Here is a 19,457-nt window from a genome sequence, read left to right on the forward strand (position 1 = left end):
TAGATATAGCTGTTGTATAAATAATGTTGGATAGGTCTGTTAAAAATGGAAAGCGACAGACGTCAAACAGAAAGAAGGTATAGAACCAATGACCAAGCAGTTGTAGATAATTGATTAAGTATTGGGCAGCGAGTTAAGACGTGCATCCCATGGGAGAAGTGCCGTCTATGAGCCAGAGAAGCAACAACACTGCAAGATACCAGTCTTGGTTACAAGATCTCGCATTCAGACTTGCAATACTGCACTTGAGCTGAATCTTATGGTATTCGGATACTTTATCGAAGACACTTTGTTGAAAGGACATTTCGCCAAAAAGAAAAGTTATCGAATTCATAAGTCGTTGGGGCTTAAATTTAAATTTAGGTCTTAGTTAGATTTGGGTATCGCTTAGGTTTTGGTTTAGGTTTAGGTCTAAGTTTGCGTCTGGGTCTATATTTAGATTTAGCTCTCAGTTTAGGTCTAGATTTGCGTCTGGGTCTAGGTCTAGGTTTAGGGCTAGGTCTGTAAACCTAGGTCTAGGTGTCGTCTTGAAATGTCTATTCAATCATTGGGATGGATTTAATGTCGTCCATTCCATTTTAATCCAGCTCCAGAGAAAAACTACTTTCAGCTAAAGAAGTCAAGTGAGGTCTTCCGGGCCCATTCCAATGATTCTGGGAAAAAATGAGGCCTACTTCGTTCTCATTAGGACGATTATATTTATTTCTTTCTGTCTGTGTTCTCCACAGTGTCTTTAATAAGCATTGAGTGCTTCGAAAATCAGTGGGCTCCTTTGAGTGTCTCCAAACTAAATGGTAATATTGCATTCTCAGGTCCAAACTCATCTGCGCTCAACTGGGAATTATATACCTCATTACCTATTCGAATTTGTATATCTAGGCCAGACGGTAGCTTAAGCGACCGAACGTGTTTGATTAATTGCAAGGAAACGTCTGCGGTGTTCTGCGCGTGGGTTTCGGTCCTATCGGGTGCTCCGCTCGCTGCCATGTAGATTCGCCCAACTGTTTCTACCTGTTGAAGCCATGAACATAAAATACGTCTCGCAGTCAACGAAATACTCAGGCAGTTTACATCCACACTGTGAGTGTTTTTGTCTTTCATTGCGTCGTAACATGCTTCCTGTATACAGACTCACTTTGTACACGTTGAACTGGTCCATCAGTGAGTCGAAGCAGGAAAACACGGCGTTCATCGAGGAGACCACGTCCATTGCACCCTCGATGGTCGAGTAATCGAAGTCGCAGAGCTCACAGAACAGGACTGTTATAGACTCGAATGACTATGAAGAAACAAAAACATTGAAAAATGAGACCATGAATATAAAACGTGGGTAATTGGTGTAATGGGGGCGTTTTCATTCTAGAATTGGTGCTTTAAAGTTAGTAGGTAGTATTCTGTGAATGGATTGTTTACTTGTAAACTTAAAATTAGGTACTTATTTTTAAGGTCTGACATTGTTTTGATCGAAACTCTTATTTTTGAAATTTGTTAATGAGTCTAGAATTATAATACAGGCTGCTGATCAAAAGTTTAGAGTTGCTTTTGTAAAGTAAGGGAAGTCAAAACCCTTTCATTACACAAGTAAATTTACATAAATTATGATAAATAATTATATTCAAATTCTCGATTATACTACAACAAAGAACACTGTAATTACTAATTTGCTATGCAATATAATTTTAATGAGAATTATTAAGTGACCGCAAACCTTTAGGCAATAGTATAAATGTAAAATAATTGCAACATATTGAAAAAAATAACAAATATTATTTTAAACACTAGTCAAAATATCATACTGTTATGTAATATCCATTTTCAAGTGTGATTTTTATTTGTAAACTTATTTTCGAACTCAGTCCTATCCAAAGCCTGCTCTTGCCGCGAAGAGTAGGTTTCAATGGCTGCCAGCAATGACTGTAACAATCGTTGACGTAGCAATAGTGAAAGAATGGGGGTCATGGCGTAGTATAATTGGGTAGAACTTCTGCGGTTTACAGTCACAGGTTTCATCACCCCTTTGCTCTTCTTGTTAACAACGTGCTCGCTCTTGAGAGCAATAGCAGACACTTCGCTGCTCGTACAGGCAAATCCTTGCACAAGCTTCCTCTAAAACAGGGTTTCTCAACCATTTTCGACTTGTGGCTCTCTTCCTTCATCGACCCCTCCCTTTTTCTTTTTTCCTATCCCCATTTTTTTCTTGTCCCCCACTTTCTTTTCTTGACGCAACCCCAGAAATTCAATATCAAATGATTGAGAGACCCTGCTGTAGAACTTCACTAATAAATGAATTATTTATGTATTTATTTTCAATACTTTCGCTACTGTTTTTCAATAGAACAGTACCTCACAGGTGCTCAAAGGACTTGCGCCAGCTCGCAACCGATCAGCGACAGTCTTGGGGATCATGGAGTACAAAAGCTCATCGCTTTTATTTTTCCAGCGATCCAGGAGCGCGTAGCTGTTCTCCAGTTCGATCGATCTCTGCTCCGCCCTTTCGAACATCATCTCCAATCTAACGCAGAAAATTGATAACACACATGGAACACATCCACATGAGTAGGGAAGTGTTTAGCAACGGCGTGGGTTGAATAATAAATCGGTTAAGATTGCTCAGGATTGTAAAATGGTATGGTACCTTCCACAGTGCTGCCATCCTGCGAGGACGAGTTCTCGACTCAGGCCATGGGGGTTTAAATCATTTAGATACAGGCCCATGTTCAGCAGTTCATCTAAGCTGTTGATTCTGTTGAATCGTACTTTTTATTAATTACTTTTCTCCTGTTATTGTTTTATTACGTATTGTCTATAATTTGTGTTATATCAGACCCGAGTAAAAATTGCTTTGATGAAGAAATTGAAGTTAACTTTGAAAAGAATGCTACCTGATTTTGAAATAAAAGTAAAAATCTAGTTTATTTTAAATAATGATGCTTTGAAGTAATATTAAGATAAGATATATAAATAATTTTTGTCATATTGTAACTGGATGATGCAAGGTACTACGTTTGACATTTGAAATAGTTCTAGTTTATATTATATCTAGTCAACAGAGTCATCACACCATTTATTTACCACATTTGTTATTCACATTATACACAACTACGATACAGTTGAATTATAAATATTAAAAAAAATAAAATTGATAAATATTTTACAGTTTCTGCACATTCTCTACAGTTCTTTTCATCATACAGGGTGTTCCATAATAAAAGGCAGAAAATTTAAGAGGTAGTTTGAGACGTCGAGATGATAAGAAAATGAAGAAAGATAAAACAATAATTTATTACTTAAATACTGCCCAAGTCTGTATTATCACTGGTAATGCATAAATTGTACTCGATTAAATTTTCAATAATCCTGCGCACTTACAAGGGACTACACAGAAAGATGATAGCTTTGATGTCGTCGATGTACCTCATCTGACCTTTAAGCAAAATACTTCTGGCGCCCTGGCTTCCTCGCCTGTCCAATCCAGAACTTGTACTTGCGCCATTTTCAGAGGTTGACGAAGCACTGTTATCGTTTAATCGGATAAGCTCTAGTTCGAACATCACTGAGTGCAAATATAGTACCTGCGCAAGCAAGTGTCAATTGTTAGCCGATTGGAAGTTTGATGACAGTATCGTCTAAATAATTCACTGTCTCATTGAAACGTCTATGGAGTGCTGAGTTCGGAAGAGTATTCGTGTCAGAAGCAGATAATTATTCGGAAGAACTATTGGTTCTCTTGGAAAATCCTTTTAGAGAACAGTGAACTATTGATGTAAGTAAAACTAATATTTGTATTTTCTTTTTGCCAACATAATTAATTTTAAAAAAGAATCATAAGAATCCTTTATTTTTAACTAGAAACAGATGAAATTTTTAAACTTTCAAATTTTAAATGTTTAGTGACAAGAAATTATCATTTTGCTAATACTAGACGTGTTTGAGAAAATGAAAATTAGTATATAGATATTCAGTATATACTGATTCTTATATTGAAAGTAATATAAAAGGTTGGGCAAATTTATCGCTTATTTCGTGCAAAATTGCTTACGTTTCCCCAAATAAAAGAAATCCCTTTAGGCCTGCGTAATTTAAACACCTCTGTGATGTGTTTGTTGAGGATGGACGAACTGCCACCCCAAGCCTGTAGGAGTTTGTCACCAACTCCTAGGATTCGCATATCCTTATTCATGACCACCCCGAATGGGAAAAGTCGTAAAAGAAACGTACACGATACTGGCGGTAATTCTCGACCCAGCGGAGCTTCCATTCGCTTATTTTTCGCAATCTGACGATTTTCAAGATTGTTAGTTCGTGGCAATTCAGAGAGTTGGATAATAGCAGACATAGTCAAGTTAGAAAAACAGTTTTTATTAGCCTTAGTGTTGCAAAGATTTCTCAAAATATAGTTTTTTCAATATAAATTTCTTTCATCCCTTACAATATTAAAGAATAGAATATTTATGAAAAGATAAATAATGAGATCTAGTTAGATAAAAATTGTTAATAAGTACGTGTGACTACTTACATATTCACGATTGTCAAAATCGATTCTAAATTTGACCATTACGCTTCTGGACCCAGGTATACTATTTGAAGTTTCTAGTACTGTAATTTTCAAATCCGTCTCGTAGAGATCTTTTGCTATTTGAAATAATTGACCTGTTGAACATTTGTATTACATTTTACTGCAAGTGATGTCATTTTTATGTTGCAATTTTTTATCATTTAAATACAGTAAGAAAGTGAATATTACAAAGTTAATAATGATGTTTAATATAAGTAAAATATTAAATAAGATAACACAAGATAAAATTAAGTAAAAAGTCTTGAAGCAATCAGAGGTTGAAGGGGTGCTGTATTTACTCGCTATAAGCTCTTCTTTAAGGAATCATGAAAATATAGCGAGCAAAATCTGTTCCCTTTGTTTCCTCGAATTTTAAATATTTTTATCTAGTCAATCTTTTACAATAATTAAATAATCTCTTTTTTTGTCAGTTATTTTAATAATTCAGTAATTTTAAAAACTAGTTTCTTTGCCTTCTTTTGAGAAAAGAAAGCTAGCAAAAAATAAGAATATTTTCAGATTTTTATTTGCATTTTAGTTAATATTTATCTTATTATTTTACGAAGAAAAATAAATCTTACCCATAAAGTAATGTGTAAAGCCTTGCCTAGTGCTTCGATATACTAATACTACACCTTGCGCGTCAATGTGTGTAGTGTACATTGAAGGGCTTTTCATTTTTGGGTAGGTGAATCTCATTTGCATATGAATATTGTCGACGCTTTGCAAAAAGTCGCAGAAGTAGCGACCAGTGGCTTTTACCGTGCAGTCGTACCTGTTATAGAAGCGGTAATTATTGTTACATTTCCATTCACAAATTCTACTCTTGATTCACTACCTTTTTGTTCTACTTTTTCATTTATGCAATTAATATGCTAACATTATTCTGTGTTAATATATTTATCTAAATATACAAATTTTCAATTCACTAGAAATTGTACGAATCACAAAAATTATGAATATTCATCAATTTGAGTTTTTTGTATCAAGAAAATAAAAAAAGTTATAAATACATTTTTAATTATAAATACATTTTAAGTACCAAAATGTCTTCACAAATTTTCAAACGTTGTAGTAGATAATGAAAGCTGATAAGGTCAGGACATTGCCTGAGGCTTATTAGCTGCGCGCTAAGTACTAACTAAGTAATTGAGGTAATTTAACAAATCATCTGTAACAACCTGTTTCATGTACTTCCGATTAAAATGGAAAGGAAAATGGTAAATGTGTAATCGTAGCGATACAGGTTCGATCGAAAATGCAAAGGGATTCAATAGCGTATTAAATAGGATGCAATGAAATATCAATTAGTTAGAGCGCTTAATGGAACCGTAGTCGTTGTCGATGGTAATAATTTATTGTACATCGCATGGCCCTTGGTGCGTAGTGGTAACTAAATGATTCAATTAATGAAATCCTAAATTCATATTGTGGCATTAATTAAGTTTCGATGAACATATGTTACAACACGTTCGATGTGTGAGCAAACGTTTTGATTCTCTTTTTGTCACTACGAAATTTGTAAGATTTATTTCTAGATAGTAACAAGCATAAGGGATTATTGTGATCTATAAAAGTGTAATACTGTAATACTCAAAAAATATGACCCTGAGAATTAAAATAATTCTAATAGAATCAGATGAAGATATTACATTCAATTCCCCCAATTTTGTAATTTGATATTTTCAAACATTTGAGGCTTTCAAGTTTTCAAATTTGCGAAGTCTTCTTAAGTTGAAGAAAAGAGGTAAGTCTTGAAAATCAATCGATATTTAATCATTTTCTTTGGTAAATGTATTGTAATTCATTAATGAACCCTGTAAAAGTATTTTTGTGATACCGTAGAATTTCACTTCAGAGTCTCTCGCAAGTGGACACTAGATCTGCACTGAATGCTCGAATTATTATAAAGAGATAAAAATGTTAGATGTGAGGAACATAATAATGCTCTTCGTAACAAAAATAATTTCATTTGAAGTGTATTTTGAATTCCATTTTTATTCAAATTTCAAATAAGTAACAATTCAAAGTGACCATAATATTATAATTTACTCAGCTACTGTAAACCTAAGAAACGTTCACCTGGCTCTTTATTCCATGTTGTAAAAGATGAGAATAATACGAAAGTGGACAGGATAAACGAAACACGTAATGTAAATGACTGTTATTAATTTGAGTGTGACATAAATGAATAATAGAAGAGATGTTTGTATTCTTATAGGGTTTTGAGTTTTGAATATCCAGAAACTACTTACCCTAAATTGCTAAAAAAACGAACGAAGCACTTTCCAAAGAACTGCATCACATTATCTACAGTATCGCCACTGAGATTGGCTAACGCAGCCGCCAAATTTGTCATAAGTTCGTCAGCGTATATTTGTCGCGTGTTGAAAACCATGTGTTTGCAATCGGCCTTCTCCAGAAGCTGGAGCCACACATCCTCGCCATACTCCAACTGCAATCAAACATTTACATATTCTACTTTTACTTTACTCTCTATAGTAAATACTCGAACATACACACTACCAAACCTTTGGGATTACTTGCTAATTATGAGCAAGTAATTAAACTTATATATCTTTTAATTCTAAGTTAATATTTTCGTGAAATTCTTTTATCAAAGTAATGAAATAAATTAATGTAATTTTTGTATCATTATTTAACCTTTGTACACTGTTTGAATGAATTTGAGCGAAACTTATGTAATTTTAATATTTAATACTTTTCTAACAAGACCTAAATTTACATAAAATTCAACAACTTTTAATAATACTATCTCAGGTATACATTCTTGATGAAAATCTTATTTACCCTCTTTAAGTAGTACAAAGAAAGTAACCTTCGTTTTCTTATTTTTAAAGTGTGATTTCTAAATTTTTAATAAGAACATAATTTTAATTTTTAATAAGGTTAACGATTTTGAAAGTTATAAATAATAAAATAAAATTTACTTTTACATTTCATTCTACTGGATGCATAGCATAAATTCTTCCAAGAACTTAGTCATGATTAACGCCTTCAGAAGTTTATGCACATGAAACTGTAATAATACTGTAATAATACAGTAGTCGAGATACATAAGTTGGAACCGCGTACAAATTAGAGCTCATAGAAGTTAATATAATGTTATCTTTAGTAGATGTTTCTGCACCTGAACTAATTATTATGGAACAGCATGTAACAAATTTTAACTTCACTTTAATATTATAATAATCAGAAATAAATTTTAGAAGTTATCTTACAATTAGATTTATTACATAACAAGCTTAATAAAAGGAGTATCATAAAGTCAAGCAATATCAGAGGAAAAGTAATTCCTTTGGCATTTGCTGCAACCTACTTAAATTAGATTGTTCAAACATAAAGTTCTGAAAAAAGTATAAAATATTTGTTTAATTATTTTGTGTATAATCGAATGGTAATTTGAAAGAATGAAAATATTTATTAAATTTATTCAGTATAACAGAATTGATTGAAGTGAAACAAAATGTCAGGAAGGTTACATATGGATGTATGTAAATACGTAGATGCAATAAAGTACACGGAATTTGTTTCAATAAAATCTACATACACTTTCCACATTTTATTATTTAAGGAAATATTATACAAAATATTACAAAATAATATGTACCCATAGATATTGAATTATTTAATAATTGAAAGTACAAACATATTGAGTAATAACAATATTACATAAAATTTATTTATAATAAAGTATGAGTAAATATGGAAAACAATATTCCAAAATGCATTCTCATATTATTTAAAGTTTTATAAACTCACTAAGTATAAGTACATCCATTTCTATAATTGATCAGAGACTATCTAGCCTTTTTTTAGTTTATGATCGTGGGGTGAAGATAATTAAATTTTTTAATAAAAAATTTCCTATTAATTAAGATTCACCAATATTTGAACTTTTTACACACTCACTACTAACTCTAACATTGTCTTTTTCCTTTTTTCAGCGATCCATGTCGGCTAATGAATAGTGGCACTGGAAGGGGTAGTAAAACTTTTGTACCAAAGATCAATGTTGGCGTCAGAGGGAAAAGAAATTAGGACAACCTCTTGGGAAAATCTCGAAGATAGGACCTTGATCAGGATATCACATTGAAGAGTTTCTTTATACTAGTAGGTACGTATCTATGTTTTCATATTTTGTGATACTGGTAGGTCCTGACTTACGAATGTAGTATTGCGTCATCTATGGATCTGGACACCATAGTATCAAATATTTTATAATCTTTCTTAATTTTATAATATAGATATTTCAATATCTATAATCTTGATTGTTACATATGAAAATATAGAAAAAATTATTTACAAGATCTCAATTTAAATATTTTCTTTTAATAGCAGATACGTGAAGAAGAGCTTCTTCCTTAAATTTGTGGAAAATTAATTTTTATATTGTCATATTTGATAAAAAGTTGATAAAAAGGTACAAAAAACTAATCTGAATTTTTAAATTTTGTACAATAATAAACAAAGATTTTTCATACCAATGAATGATTTTCACTGCTTATTGCTCGTTCAATAAATTTCATAATTCTAAATTTTTAACTAACTGTCTCATTCATAATAGACAATTATTAATTTTCACAACAAGAAGCCCACCTAAAGATGGAAGTAAGTATCAAATAAAAGTAAAAATGTTTTATTCATTTTAATAAGTTTGTCCTAAGTAAATTCGTCCTGAAACTATGGAAGTGGATTTCTCACTTACAATTCGTTATGTTTCTTTCACGCGGATCTTCACACCAGGGAGGATGTGATCGATTTCCAATAAAAGTGGCTCAGAGATACTGAGAAAAGGAGACAAAAAAACAGAATGTATAGCAATTTCTATTATCCTCCTGGGATTATGTTTTTTTCTTTGTACCCCCTATTGTTCCCCTCTCACGAGGAACAAAGGGCAGGATGCTGTGTGTCATTTTGTAATGTCGTTCGTGCGTGGGAATGTGGAGTCAGTCTAAGTTAACTGTAAGATCTTATTCGCTAGTTAGGAATTAGTGAGCTGTCTGTCGATGAACAGGTACCATATTTTTTCGATTCAAATATGTACTCAATGTAAAGTACCTACTGATAGTAAGTGCTTTCTTTTATTTTATTTTACGTTTATATAGATAAAAATAGTACAGACTCAAATATTAAAAAAATTTAATAACTAAAAAGTTTAGATTAAAAGATTTCTAGATTAAAAACTTGGTAAAGTTTTACTTTTGCTACTTTTTTATTGAATATGTAATTCGTGCACGTTAGTATTACTTAAACGTGATTATTCAGTTGATCGAGCATTTTGTTTAATTAAAAATCTTGTTAGTTTCTTTGAAAAAACGAATAGTTTCTCCTACGAATTATTTTATTATTAGGTCACTAATTAGATGACAATTTATTTTGTTTTATGTTTTATTTTAACAAGGAGTTCTGTTGACAAACTCTGCAGATTGACTCTAAATGACTTTAACAGCGTAAGAAACTTGTCTTAAGCTCGTAGTATTCAATTTGTAGTAAACATTAAGAAAGCTTCTCTTAAATGAAGTAATACTTATACTTAGTACTTAAAGTAAAGAGTCTCCTTTCATTTGGTACAATGATACACATCAAGCTGAAATTAAAGCAATTCCGAGAATAAGTATTATTACTATAGTTATGATTCTACAAGTCCAATATTACATACATGCATCTTTCTTCTAATTAAGTTCAAAAAGCAAGTGAATAAAAAATGGAATAGAAAAATATAGAGGATTATATCTATATTTTCAAATTATTTTACTGAGCTTTACTGGGAAAATAAAAGAATCATTCAAATTATTTATTACTTTAAACACTACTAGGCTAATTCGAAATTACAGCCAAGTATTTCTGCAAAAAGTTACTATATATTTTTGATTACGTAAGGACAGAGAAATATGACGTCTGTCAGTTGCAAAATACAACCACAGAAACTGACACACAATCTATAGAAGATTAAAAAGTAAATTGCTTTTAATGCTGGTAGATTGACTTTTCAATAGACGATTCAATAGTACTTTTGTACCAACTCAGTGATTTTTATTTCAAATAATTTTCGCTCAACTGAAACTTTTCAACCCCTTTGTGGTACAGTGTCAGTATTATGAAATAATACGGTGTGTTATAATTAATAGAAATATACAGAATGGTCGATGACAGGTGTCAGAAATTTTAAAGGGTGGTTGCACATGGTGAAATAAAACGAAAATGAAGATAGACGAAATTGCGTTTCAGGCTGCGTTTTCGAGTTATCGATTGTTGAGAAAACGCCTAAAATGTGCAGAGAATGTGTCTGATTCGCGATTTATTCTACTGACTTTGCTGTCTGATTTGGTACTGTTCCTTTGTCTGCCTTCACTAAACGAATTTTAGACATTTTTGCAATAATTATGGGATTACATCTACCTAGTTAGGTAAACAAAAAGATATTTCGTTTTTTACATATGTGGAAAGCTTTGTTCCAAGAATGTATCCTGAAAATTTCATATGAATATCTAAAAAATTAGCGAAGTTCTTCAACTTTGAACGACACAGGGTCACGTGGTCGAAAGCTGCTACTTACACATAAGAAACCATATTTATTTAAAAGTTTAAACATGTTTTTCTCGAAACACTATTTCCAAATGCGGTGGACATCATATCTCGGGACTTCAACTTTGCAAGAGACATTTTTAGGAACCTTAGGAAACTGTAATCTTCAATTTTTTAAGTAATTAAAACAAAGAATAATTTTCCCATCAAAATTCCATATTTCAACTTTACTGCTATTTTGTAATAAAATGCAATATTAAAATTTGGAGGTCGTCATGAACTTCTAAACTTCATCTATCTCTAATATCCATTCGGCTGTTAGCTTTCTAATGCATTGTTTAGGCTAGGGAACATCCACCAGCAAATGCTTGAAAAAGAAATATGTCTTCTGTCGATGGAAAATCTTCTTTAGATAATACCATTTCTTTATGAAATTTTAGAATAATACAGTTAAAAGATGTATTTTTTAGAAAAAAAATATTTGCGTCTGGCCTTCTAGGTATATGTAACCCCTTGATAATACCTAAACGAAGCCTAAAATGCAATTTTGTTATTCTAAAATCTCTGACACTTATTATTAAACACCCTGTATAGAAAATTTAATTAAAAAATTGCTCAGTTTGTTAGTTCTTGCAAGTTATTCATGCATATTTTTCATACCAACCACAGAAAGTTGAGATAATATAAATACTGTGCCGCCATTATATTACTCAAAGATTAATCAATAAACCTAGTATAATATAATAAGTAAATAGCAACTTAATTTTATTATTGATGATCGCATAAAATTTTCTTCATAGAGTTTTTAGACTCCCATAAAAAACATTTGAAATCGTCAATGGTAAAGCAGAAGCGTAGAATATGAACGTAAGGGACCATCATTTGCTTACTTAAAACACTAACCTCCATGCTTCAGGAGGCGATTACACAGCACACAACGACGCACAAGTAAGTGAACGAAAAGCTATTCGTACCACATGTTCACGATAAATTGATCCCCACAATCAAGCCAGTTTCTGGTTCTCCATAGTATAATCAATGTACGTTCCGTTATAATGACTCTGATCACGAAAACGAATACGGCTGCCACACTAATGAAGCCTCTCGAGATTCAATATGCCAAATGGACACGTAAATTTCTTGTAACGCAAGAGCAGAGCTTAATAACGCCGAATTTTAGTCGATAGCAAAAAGGTGTGGTAAAGGGACGAAATTATTTATTAAAATGTTCTTTGACTAGTCCTTCCATAAGGGGATAATTTCTTTTTCTTTTGCTAAAAAGTCGATTTCCGTTTTAAGTTTTTTATTAATGGAACTATATGGTAAATTTTCAAGTTTTCATTATCTATGTGTTCAAGTAGTTGAAATATTTGTTTAGGAAAGATTCTATTACACATTTCGTCTATATTTCTAGGCAACCACCATGTTCCTTTTTTCTACTGATCAGGTTTAGGTTAGATCTGAGTCAGACTTAAGTTAGGTTAGATTGTGAGTTAGGGCTGGATAAGGTCTAATTTAGTTCTGGGAAAGATCTTTTCGCTGGTTATGAACGAAAACTTAGTAGGATAATAAATCATTAAAAAATTGACTTTTTACTGATAGAAAGAGAAATTCGTACTCTCAATACAGTACAACTTTAATTAACCGAGTTCTAATTGTTGTCAGCCTTTCTATATTAGAGTATCTGTCGAGACTTAAACTACAATTTAATAATAGTCTACCGAAAATAACTAGTTTAGGTACCAGTGGTCTTATTTCAGGTTTGAGTCTTATGCTAAGGCGGTTAATCGAGATCCTAGTGTACATAATTAATACTGCTTTATTTAACTATAAATGGGGTCACAGTATTTATATGAACTGGACTTTGAATATTTGGTCTAAAAGATATTCGTAGAGAACATATAGGGTTTAGTAAGCTAAGAAGTTGTGACTTTTACAAGTACTACTATTAATAATTTGTAATATTTTTTTAAAATTATTTGTTAAAACTAATTGTATAAATTTTCATTAATTAATTGAGGGTATATCGACAGTGACAAGTTATTCGTTTGATAAATGTTATTTTTGTTTTCAGATTGTAAATTAAATTAATATAACAAAAATTAGAAGTGATACTTCGTCATTTAAATAGTATTGGAAAAAGTTTCTGAATTATACAGGACAATACAATTTTTAAGTATAAATGTTGAAATATATGGTATGCATGAAAGTGTGTTGTTGAAATGAAAAGAAAAAGTAATTTACAGATTACCTTGGAAAATAAATTGAATTCTTATAGTTGAAACTTTTTTGCAGAAATCTCTATTTTTAATAGAAGTTAATCTCGAAAATTCCTACCATATGTATCCCTGGAAGCTCTGAAATTCAATTTAATAGATTTTACGTTATGTATCCACATGCACGTGCAGAATGCATGGAATGAAAAACCAGAGTTGACTTTTTCTTGTAATTAATTTTAGAAAATATATTAGATCGACAAGAAACGAATTTCCAATGTTGATTTTTTGTAAACAGTGAAAAATATGGCTCCCATGGAAAATCATCATTTTATGCTTCTCACTTACTTGGTTATGTCATTGTGACGTAATATATTCTCATTTATTCATATTGAACATCGTAATACAATAATTTTAAAACAGAATAATATGTTAATATGTTATCAGATTCTTAAATGCTTTTAAAAGTAAACGTTTTATGTTTGATAGAGTATTTCAACTCTTTAGTATTATCAAAAATTTAATTTGCTTCGTTAAACCCGTTATTTTATGTTACAAAGGACGCTTAAATGGTTAATCTGATTTCCAATTAAATGGTTTGCCGGTTATAAAGAGCACAATTACTCGACGCGATCTAATCAACCAGGCCAATCGTGACAATGTGATGTATAAAGGGTGTTAAAGAAAAAATGTATGAAGGATATTTAATGTTTAGTAACGTGAACCGAAGCACTCATTGTGTGAGAACTATTAATTGAAAAGATCAGTCAACTGATTAATTTAATTACTTTTTTAAACAATAAGGATATTTAACTAACAATGCATGAAATCTAATTTTATAGTATGATTAGAAATAGATCGTAAACTTTCTTTCTTGGAAAATAGTTGAACTATGTTTTCAAAATATTTTAACAACAGATTTTGAAAAAAATTGTTTAAGATAAAAAGCAAATGATTTGTTTTAATTATTGTTTTACTATTTTGATTGTAAAAATATTTTATGTCACAGCACGACCAAACAATGAGTGAATTTTTTCAAGTATAACATAATTATTTTGGGCTTAATAAAAATTATTTAATCTCTGATGAAGTTTTGAAATAAAAAATAGTTCAAATTTCGTTGACATTAATTTTTTAAAACACAGTGAAGCATCTTGCATGCTCTTTGTTCAACGATGTAAATCCTCTTAGCACTAAACCCTTTTAATAATCCATCTCCTAGTAACTACCGTTTTAAAAAAGGAACGCATTTGTTAAATCTTATTTAAATTATATAGAACAACAAACTTTCTTTCGTTACAAAGTTAATTCTCTTAAAGACATCTGAAATGTTCCTCCTTTCCATACAATTGAAAAAAAAGGATACAATTATTCTTAACTACTTGAATCTGTATTTTAACAAAACATTCCTTAATTCTCTTCCTCCCCAAAATAATTCTAGACTTTTCTGAAAATATTCCACACACAAAGAGCGTAAATAGTGAAACCAATAGCAAAGTCAATAAAAAAACGTCACCACACGCATTCTTTACGAAACATTCCGGCAATTATTAATAAAAAGGCAAACGAAGACATTTAAATGTATCAGGAAGAAAAAGTTAATGGATGTCCTCAGCTGTCCGGAAGGAGGGGTGCTATTTTTAAATCATTTTACAATTAAGGCGTTGTATTAAGAGGAAGCTGGAGTTCATCCATATTCAGGTACCTCGTTTAATGCGTACCTTCGAACCATTTCCTTCGACGACGCGTACGTGACGCTTTTTATTGATTATCGATTATTTTCGGACTGTACGACAAATCAATAATTTGCGCGGCACGCGTTGATAAACACGTTAATGTCCTGCGTGCGGGGTCTCAGCTCCCTTTACATCATTTAATGTTAATGCCTTCTGTCGAAACGATAGAAACAAATGGCAAAGAAGATAATCTATCACAGTTTAACCCTCTACGACTCGACTTCTTTTGTAGGAGTGATGCTTTGAAATAGTTTAATGGTAAATAATTACTCGTCGCATGTGACTTGATAATTGAATTGAAAGTTTTAGCTAATTTCTAATTCTTTAACAACATTTCTAATTTCGTTGTGCAAGAAATAGTTCGCCATTTTAAAATTACGATGAGAAATGTTTAGAAGGATTGGATGCTTTAAAAAGTAATTTGGTAAGTGGCTCGAGTTTGAAACTGAAAAACATGAATTTATTAGCGAAAACGTAAATAATCTATTTTATTATGAAACCTTTATTTGAAACTGTAGAATATGTGTAACTACAAAATATATTATTTAATTTTATATAAAATTTTGAAGTATAAATTCATTTGTATGTCTATACTGTATTATTAATTTTTTTCAAGATAGAAGTATTCGTTATTAAAATATGTATTTTTGATGAATTATGATGAACTATGAAAATAATTAGGGGCAGATGAGAATCTTTAATGTGAAATTGAGACAATGAGAGATGCTGGAAGAAGCCAGAATATTTATTAGAATAGAATTTATCAGTATTACTAGAATATTTATTTCTGTTGGTACTATCTAAATGAATTGAACGTATGGAACCAATTGGGGACAGATGAGAATCTTCAATATGAAATTGAGACAATGAAAATGCTCCGCGGGAAGGAGCTAGTATACCATGGTCCTCATTAAGTCTTCTACTGTGATTTCTGACTTCAGAGAAATACTTGTTAATTAATTTTATTAGTTACTCGACGTTTATTGCACACTAATAACAAATAAAGTTTGAGATTGCAGTTACACGCAGGCTAGGTTGTAATTTTGTTGTACGTAAAAAATGGGATACCTTTTGTGCAACAGTAAAACGAAAATATGCAACCATTGTTCCTCTACGTTCTAAAAAATGTGTATAAAATTTTAGAAGATATAAATAAAGCCTAGAGGATAAATTTCGTTAAAAGTTCCTGAAATAAGTGTTCGATTCGTAATCTATCTCGAATGTGTTCGTCCATTACTCACTGCTTCCACTTCTTTCGTAGGATTTACAGCTGCTTTGTTTCGATACAAGTTCGACGGTACATTCATGTTTCCTTAGAACTATTCGTCACACTTTACCTCCGCCTCGCGTTTAAGAACTCGCGTTTAAGTTACTGATGCGTGAAACCATTTTATGGGAAAACGATTTACGATCTCAGCGATAAGTACTTAACTTGTTTCAAGTGGCAAGCTTCTATCGTGGTAGCACTCTGTAAGATCGTTCGCTGCACAATTATGGATGACTTCGAATTAATAATTATATTTGTCAGAATCACTACCTATCTCATTTTTTATTCCAGTTTTTGGAGTTATACAAGAAAAGAAAGTGACAATTTACTTTTACTTCTCAAACAGAAACAAACAAACAAACACAAATGATGTAGAAACTTTTGTAATTAAAGGAATTAAAATTCAATGTTGTTATTTATTTATGGTTTGTTAAATTTGTATGCTGAATTTTCCTCAGAAAAATAGCATTATTTAATAAATAATCTATATCTACAACAACTAAACACTGCTTCAAACTAAACCACTGACAACATTCACGAATAACTTTAGAAAGTATATTCCCATGAAAATTTCATTATTTTAAATGTTCCTTTTATTATAACAGGAAAACATCCTTTTTGCATAAATTACATCCTATCCCATAAATATATTTTGAATGACATTAATTCTATTCAAACCATCGTCAACAATCGGTATCATTTCTTGAAACATAACAAAATCTTTATTCCACCTATCTTCTAACATTAAAGTAGAATTTATTTCCCAGTTTTAGCTGAACATATCACAGAAATTTGTCCATGTTATTATTAATGATATCCTTATCAGCGCGAATGAATTTGGATTTATAACTCTCATGAATCGTAGCTGCTAAATTACAAACAAAAACGAGCAACCCGACAGAAATTTCGCTGCATAATTATCTCACTTCCACAGGTAATTGTTATATGCATGCTGGATTTCAATATTGCAAAAAAAAAAAAAAAATAAGATGATATTATTGGGAGAAGGTGAGTTTTCATCTGATTGAAATGATATCATTCACTAACTAATGCATCAGTATGACGTAGCCAAACAAGTATTGTATTGTATACAATAGAATGTAAATGCATTGTATAGAGACACCTTTCATGGGAAAATTGAAAAGCATTCCATTTGTATCAATGCTCTTCTGGTTCAAATTTTCTACTTCTAAGAGTATAAAAAATGATAAGATTTTGAAATTCGATGTATTGGTTCTTCCAATAAAATGGTGAGTCATTAGTGAACCTTATAGGATCATTGGTCCTAACTCAATATCTACTGACACCATCACCATTTTTCTGTAACTATATTATCGGTAATCTTTTAGCTCAATACTTAGATATATCTGTAACTGAAAAGCTACATAAGTAATTTTTTTAAATATGAGTTTTTGGTTCAATTGAAGTCGAGAAAATTTCCTATTTTGGAGTAAAAAAACTATACATTTTTGACAAAAGGAGATAGAATTAAAGAGACTTTCTCCTAAAAAATAAGGACATCCATTACACAGAATTAGGATTCAAAATTTTGAACGTCAATATTTTAAAAATAAAAATGTGTGCCTTACGTCGTTTTCCTTATAATCACAGATATACTCCTCATTTAAAAAAATGATTTATTTTGTTACAAATTAGAAACTTATTACTCAAAATCAACCTCAACCTATTAGCTACATTACTTATGCAAATTAATGTTTTTATAAACATATCTAACAAAGTAGGACCAAAATATAAAATTGCTACACCCTCTAAATCTAAATGTTATACTATACAACTTCGATATTTTATATGCTTTTGTATGTGTACTTTGTCCTCATTTGCACATTTAAATTTCCCACAAAAAGTCCCCAGTCTCCCATCAACCACCCACAAACGATTCTACTTTACTCCCAAAATTACACAATACAGCAATTAATGTCACCAAACGTTTAACTACCATCAATCGTATAAGGTCCTCTTTCACCATACCAGTACGTCATCCGTTACGACCAACCAAGCACGCACGTGCACCCGAGCCGAAATCGCCCAAGAATTATCAATCGTTCTCAAAAGAAGCCTCCATGACCAGTCCAATTGGCACGAATTGGCCTGATCACAGACCTTACTAACTTTTTCCTTCCATCTCTCCTCACCATCGCGATTGGACTCTAGGCCAACGAGGCCTCGGTCCAGGGTTCCACGTGAACAGGGAAAAAGCCGCGACAAGAGGACCAGAAGAGGGGGACGCAAGGGCGTCTTGGGGGGACACACAAGAAGCAGCCAGAAAGCGACGTGAATCGGTCCGCGAAACGTATCACCCACGCTTTTGGCACGTTTACGTTACCGACCTGCACGAAGTGCTGCACACTCTCCAACAGCATGCCGTACATCGTTTCACGGTTGTCCGAGCGATGTGTCGCCTCGCTGAGTGACGCACGTGCGGAGGAGCAAGCTGGTGCACGAGGTGTCGGTCCCCGATCCTGTGAGTCGATCTTTTGCGATCTTGCCGGCACAACGTCGCGGGATGTATCGCATCGTCGCGGCGAACGTTTCCACCGACGCTGTCAAGTCCGTGACGGTGTCAAGTTCGTGACGCTGTCAACCGTTTCGCGCCATTAACAGCGGCAGCTGAGCGTGCGTCATTTCGACGGTGTTCTGGCTTCGTCCCTTCGTACCACGCCGAGGAGAGGGAGATCGCTGCGGTTCGACGGCGCGGCGAAGTTTGAGCATCAGCTGGCCAGCGCGGGGGTGACTCCGCCGCCAAAGGGTGGCTTCGCCGCCAACTGCGTGCGCAGACGGATTCGCCGACGGTTAACACCTGCGAGAGGATGCAGTGCACATCGGGGACACAGACGTTTTTCTTTCGGAAGTTCGACAGTCTGAAAAGTGGTCGTCAATGGAGGAGGTGGCGAAGTTTGTAGAGTGGGGTGTAAGCTGAGGATGCTGGAAGCTGGAGAGGAGGAAGAAGCTTTGGTGTGGGGGGTGTCGGGCCGCGTCCTGGATCCTGAAGGGTGAACTGTGTGTGGTCCAGGTCCTTGAAATCTAGTCTAAAATATATAATTCCTTGAAGTCAAAAGGTCGAGAGTCTAGTTCCTAAATGGTCTAATTTGGCCGTGGTTAGTTTATCGGTATTG

At 32.7% G+C, this 19,457-nt stretch overlaps 1 protein-coding gene across 1 annotated transcript in view; it reads right to left on the reverse strand.

Annotated features, from left to right (window-relative positions):
* The window catches only part of LOC143181566 (soluble guanylate cyclase 89Da), a 47,521-nt gene extending 28,505 nt beyond the window's left edge, over window positions 1-19,016 (reverse strand). The window contains exons 1-10 of the mRNA XM_076382063.1: window positions 18,672-19,016; window positions 6,811-7,010; window positions 5,137-5,330; window positions 4,517-4,650; window positions 4,040-4,276; window positions 3,370-3,572; window positions 2,636-2,743; window positions 2,344-2,512; window positions 1,136-1,279; window positions 858-1,011 (exon numbers count right to left, since the gene is read on the reverse strand). Of these exons, the coding sequence (XP_076238178.1) occupies window positions 858-1,011; window positions 1,136-1,279; window positions 2,344-2,512; window positions 2,636-2,743; window positions 3,370-3,572; window positions 4,040-4,276; window positions 4,517-4,650; window positions 5,137-5,330; window positions 6,811-7,010; window positions 18,672-18,713 (1,585 nt within the window). The 5' untranslated portion in view covers window positions 18,714-19,016. The remainder of the gene's footprint in view (window positions 1-857; window positions 1,012-1,135; window positions 1,280-2,343; window positions 2,513-2,635; window positions 2,744-3,369; window positions 3,573-4,039; window positions 4,277-4,516; window positions 4,651-5,136; window positions 5,331-6,810; window positions 7,011-18,671) is intronic.
* Window positions 19,017-19,457: the final 441 nt, after the last annotated feature.

This window comes from Calliopsis andreniformis, chromosome 7, assembly GCF_051401765.1.
Source record: "Calliopsis andreniformis isolate RMS-2024a chromosome 7, iyCalAndr_principal, whole genome shotgun sequence".
NCBI classification, from domain to species: Eukaryota; Metazoa; Arthropoda; class Insecta; order Hymenoptera; family Andrenidae; genus Calliopsis; species Calliopsis andreniformis.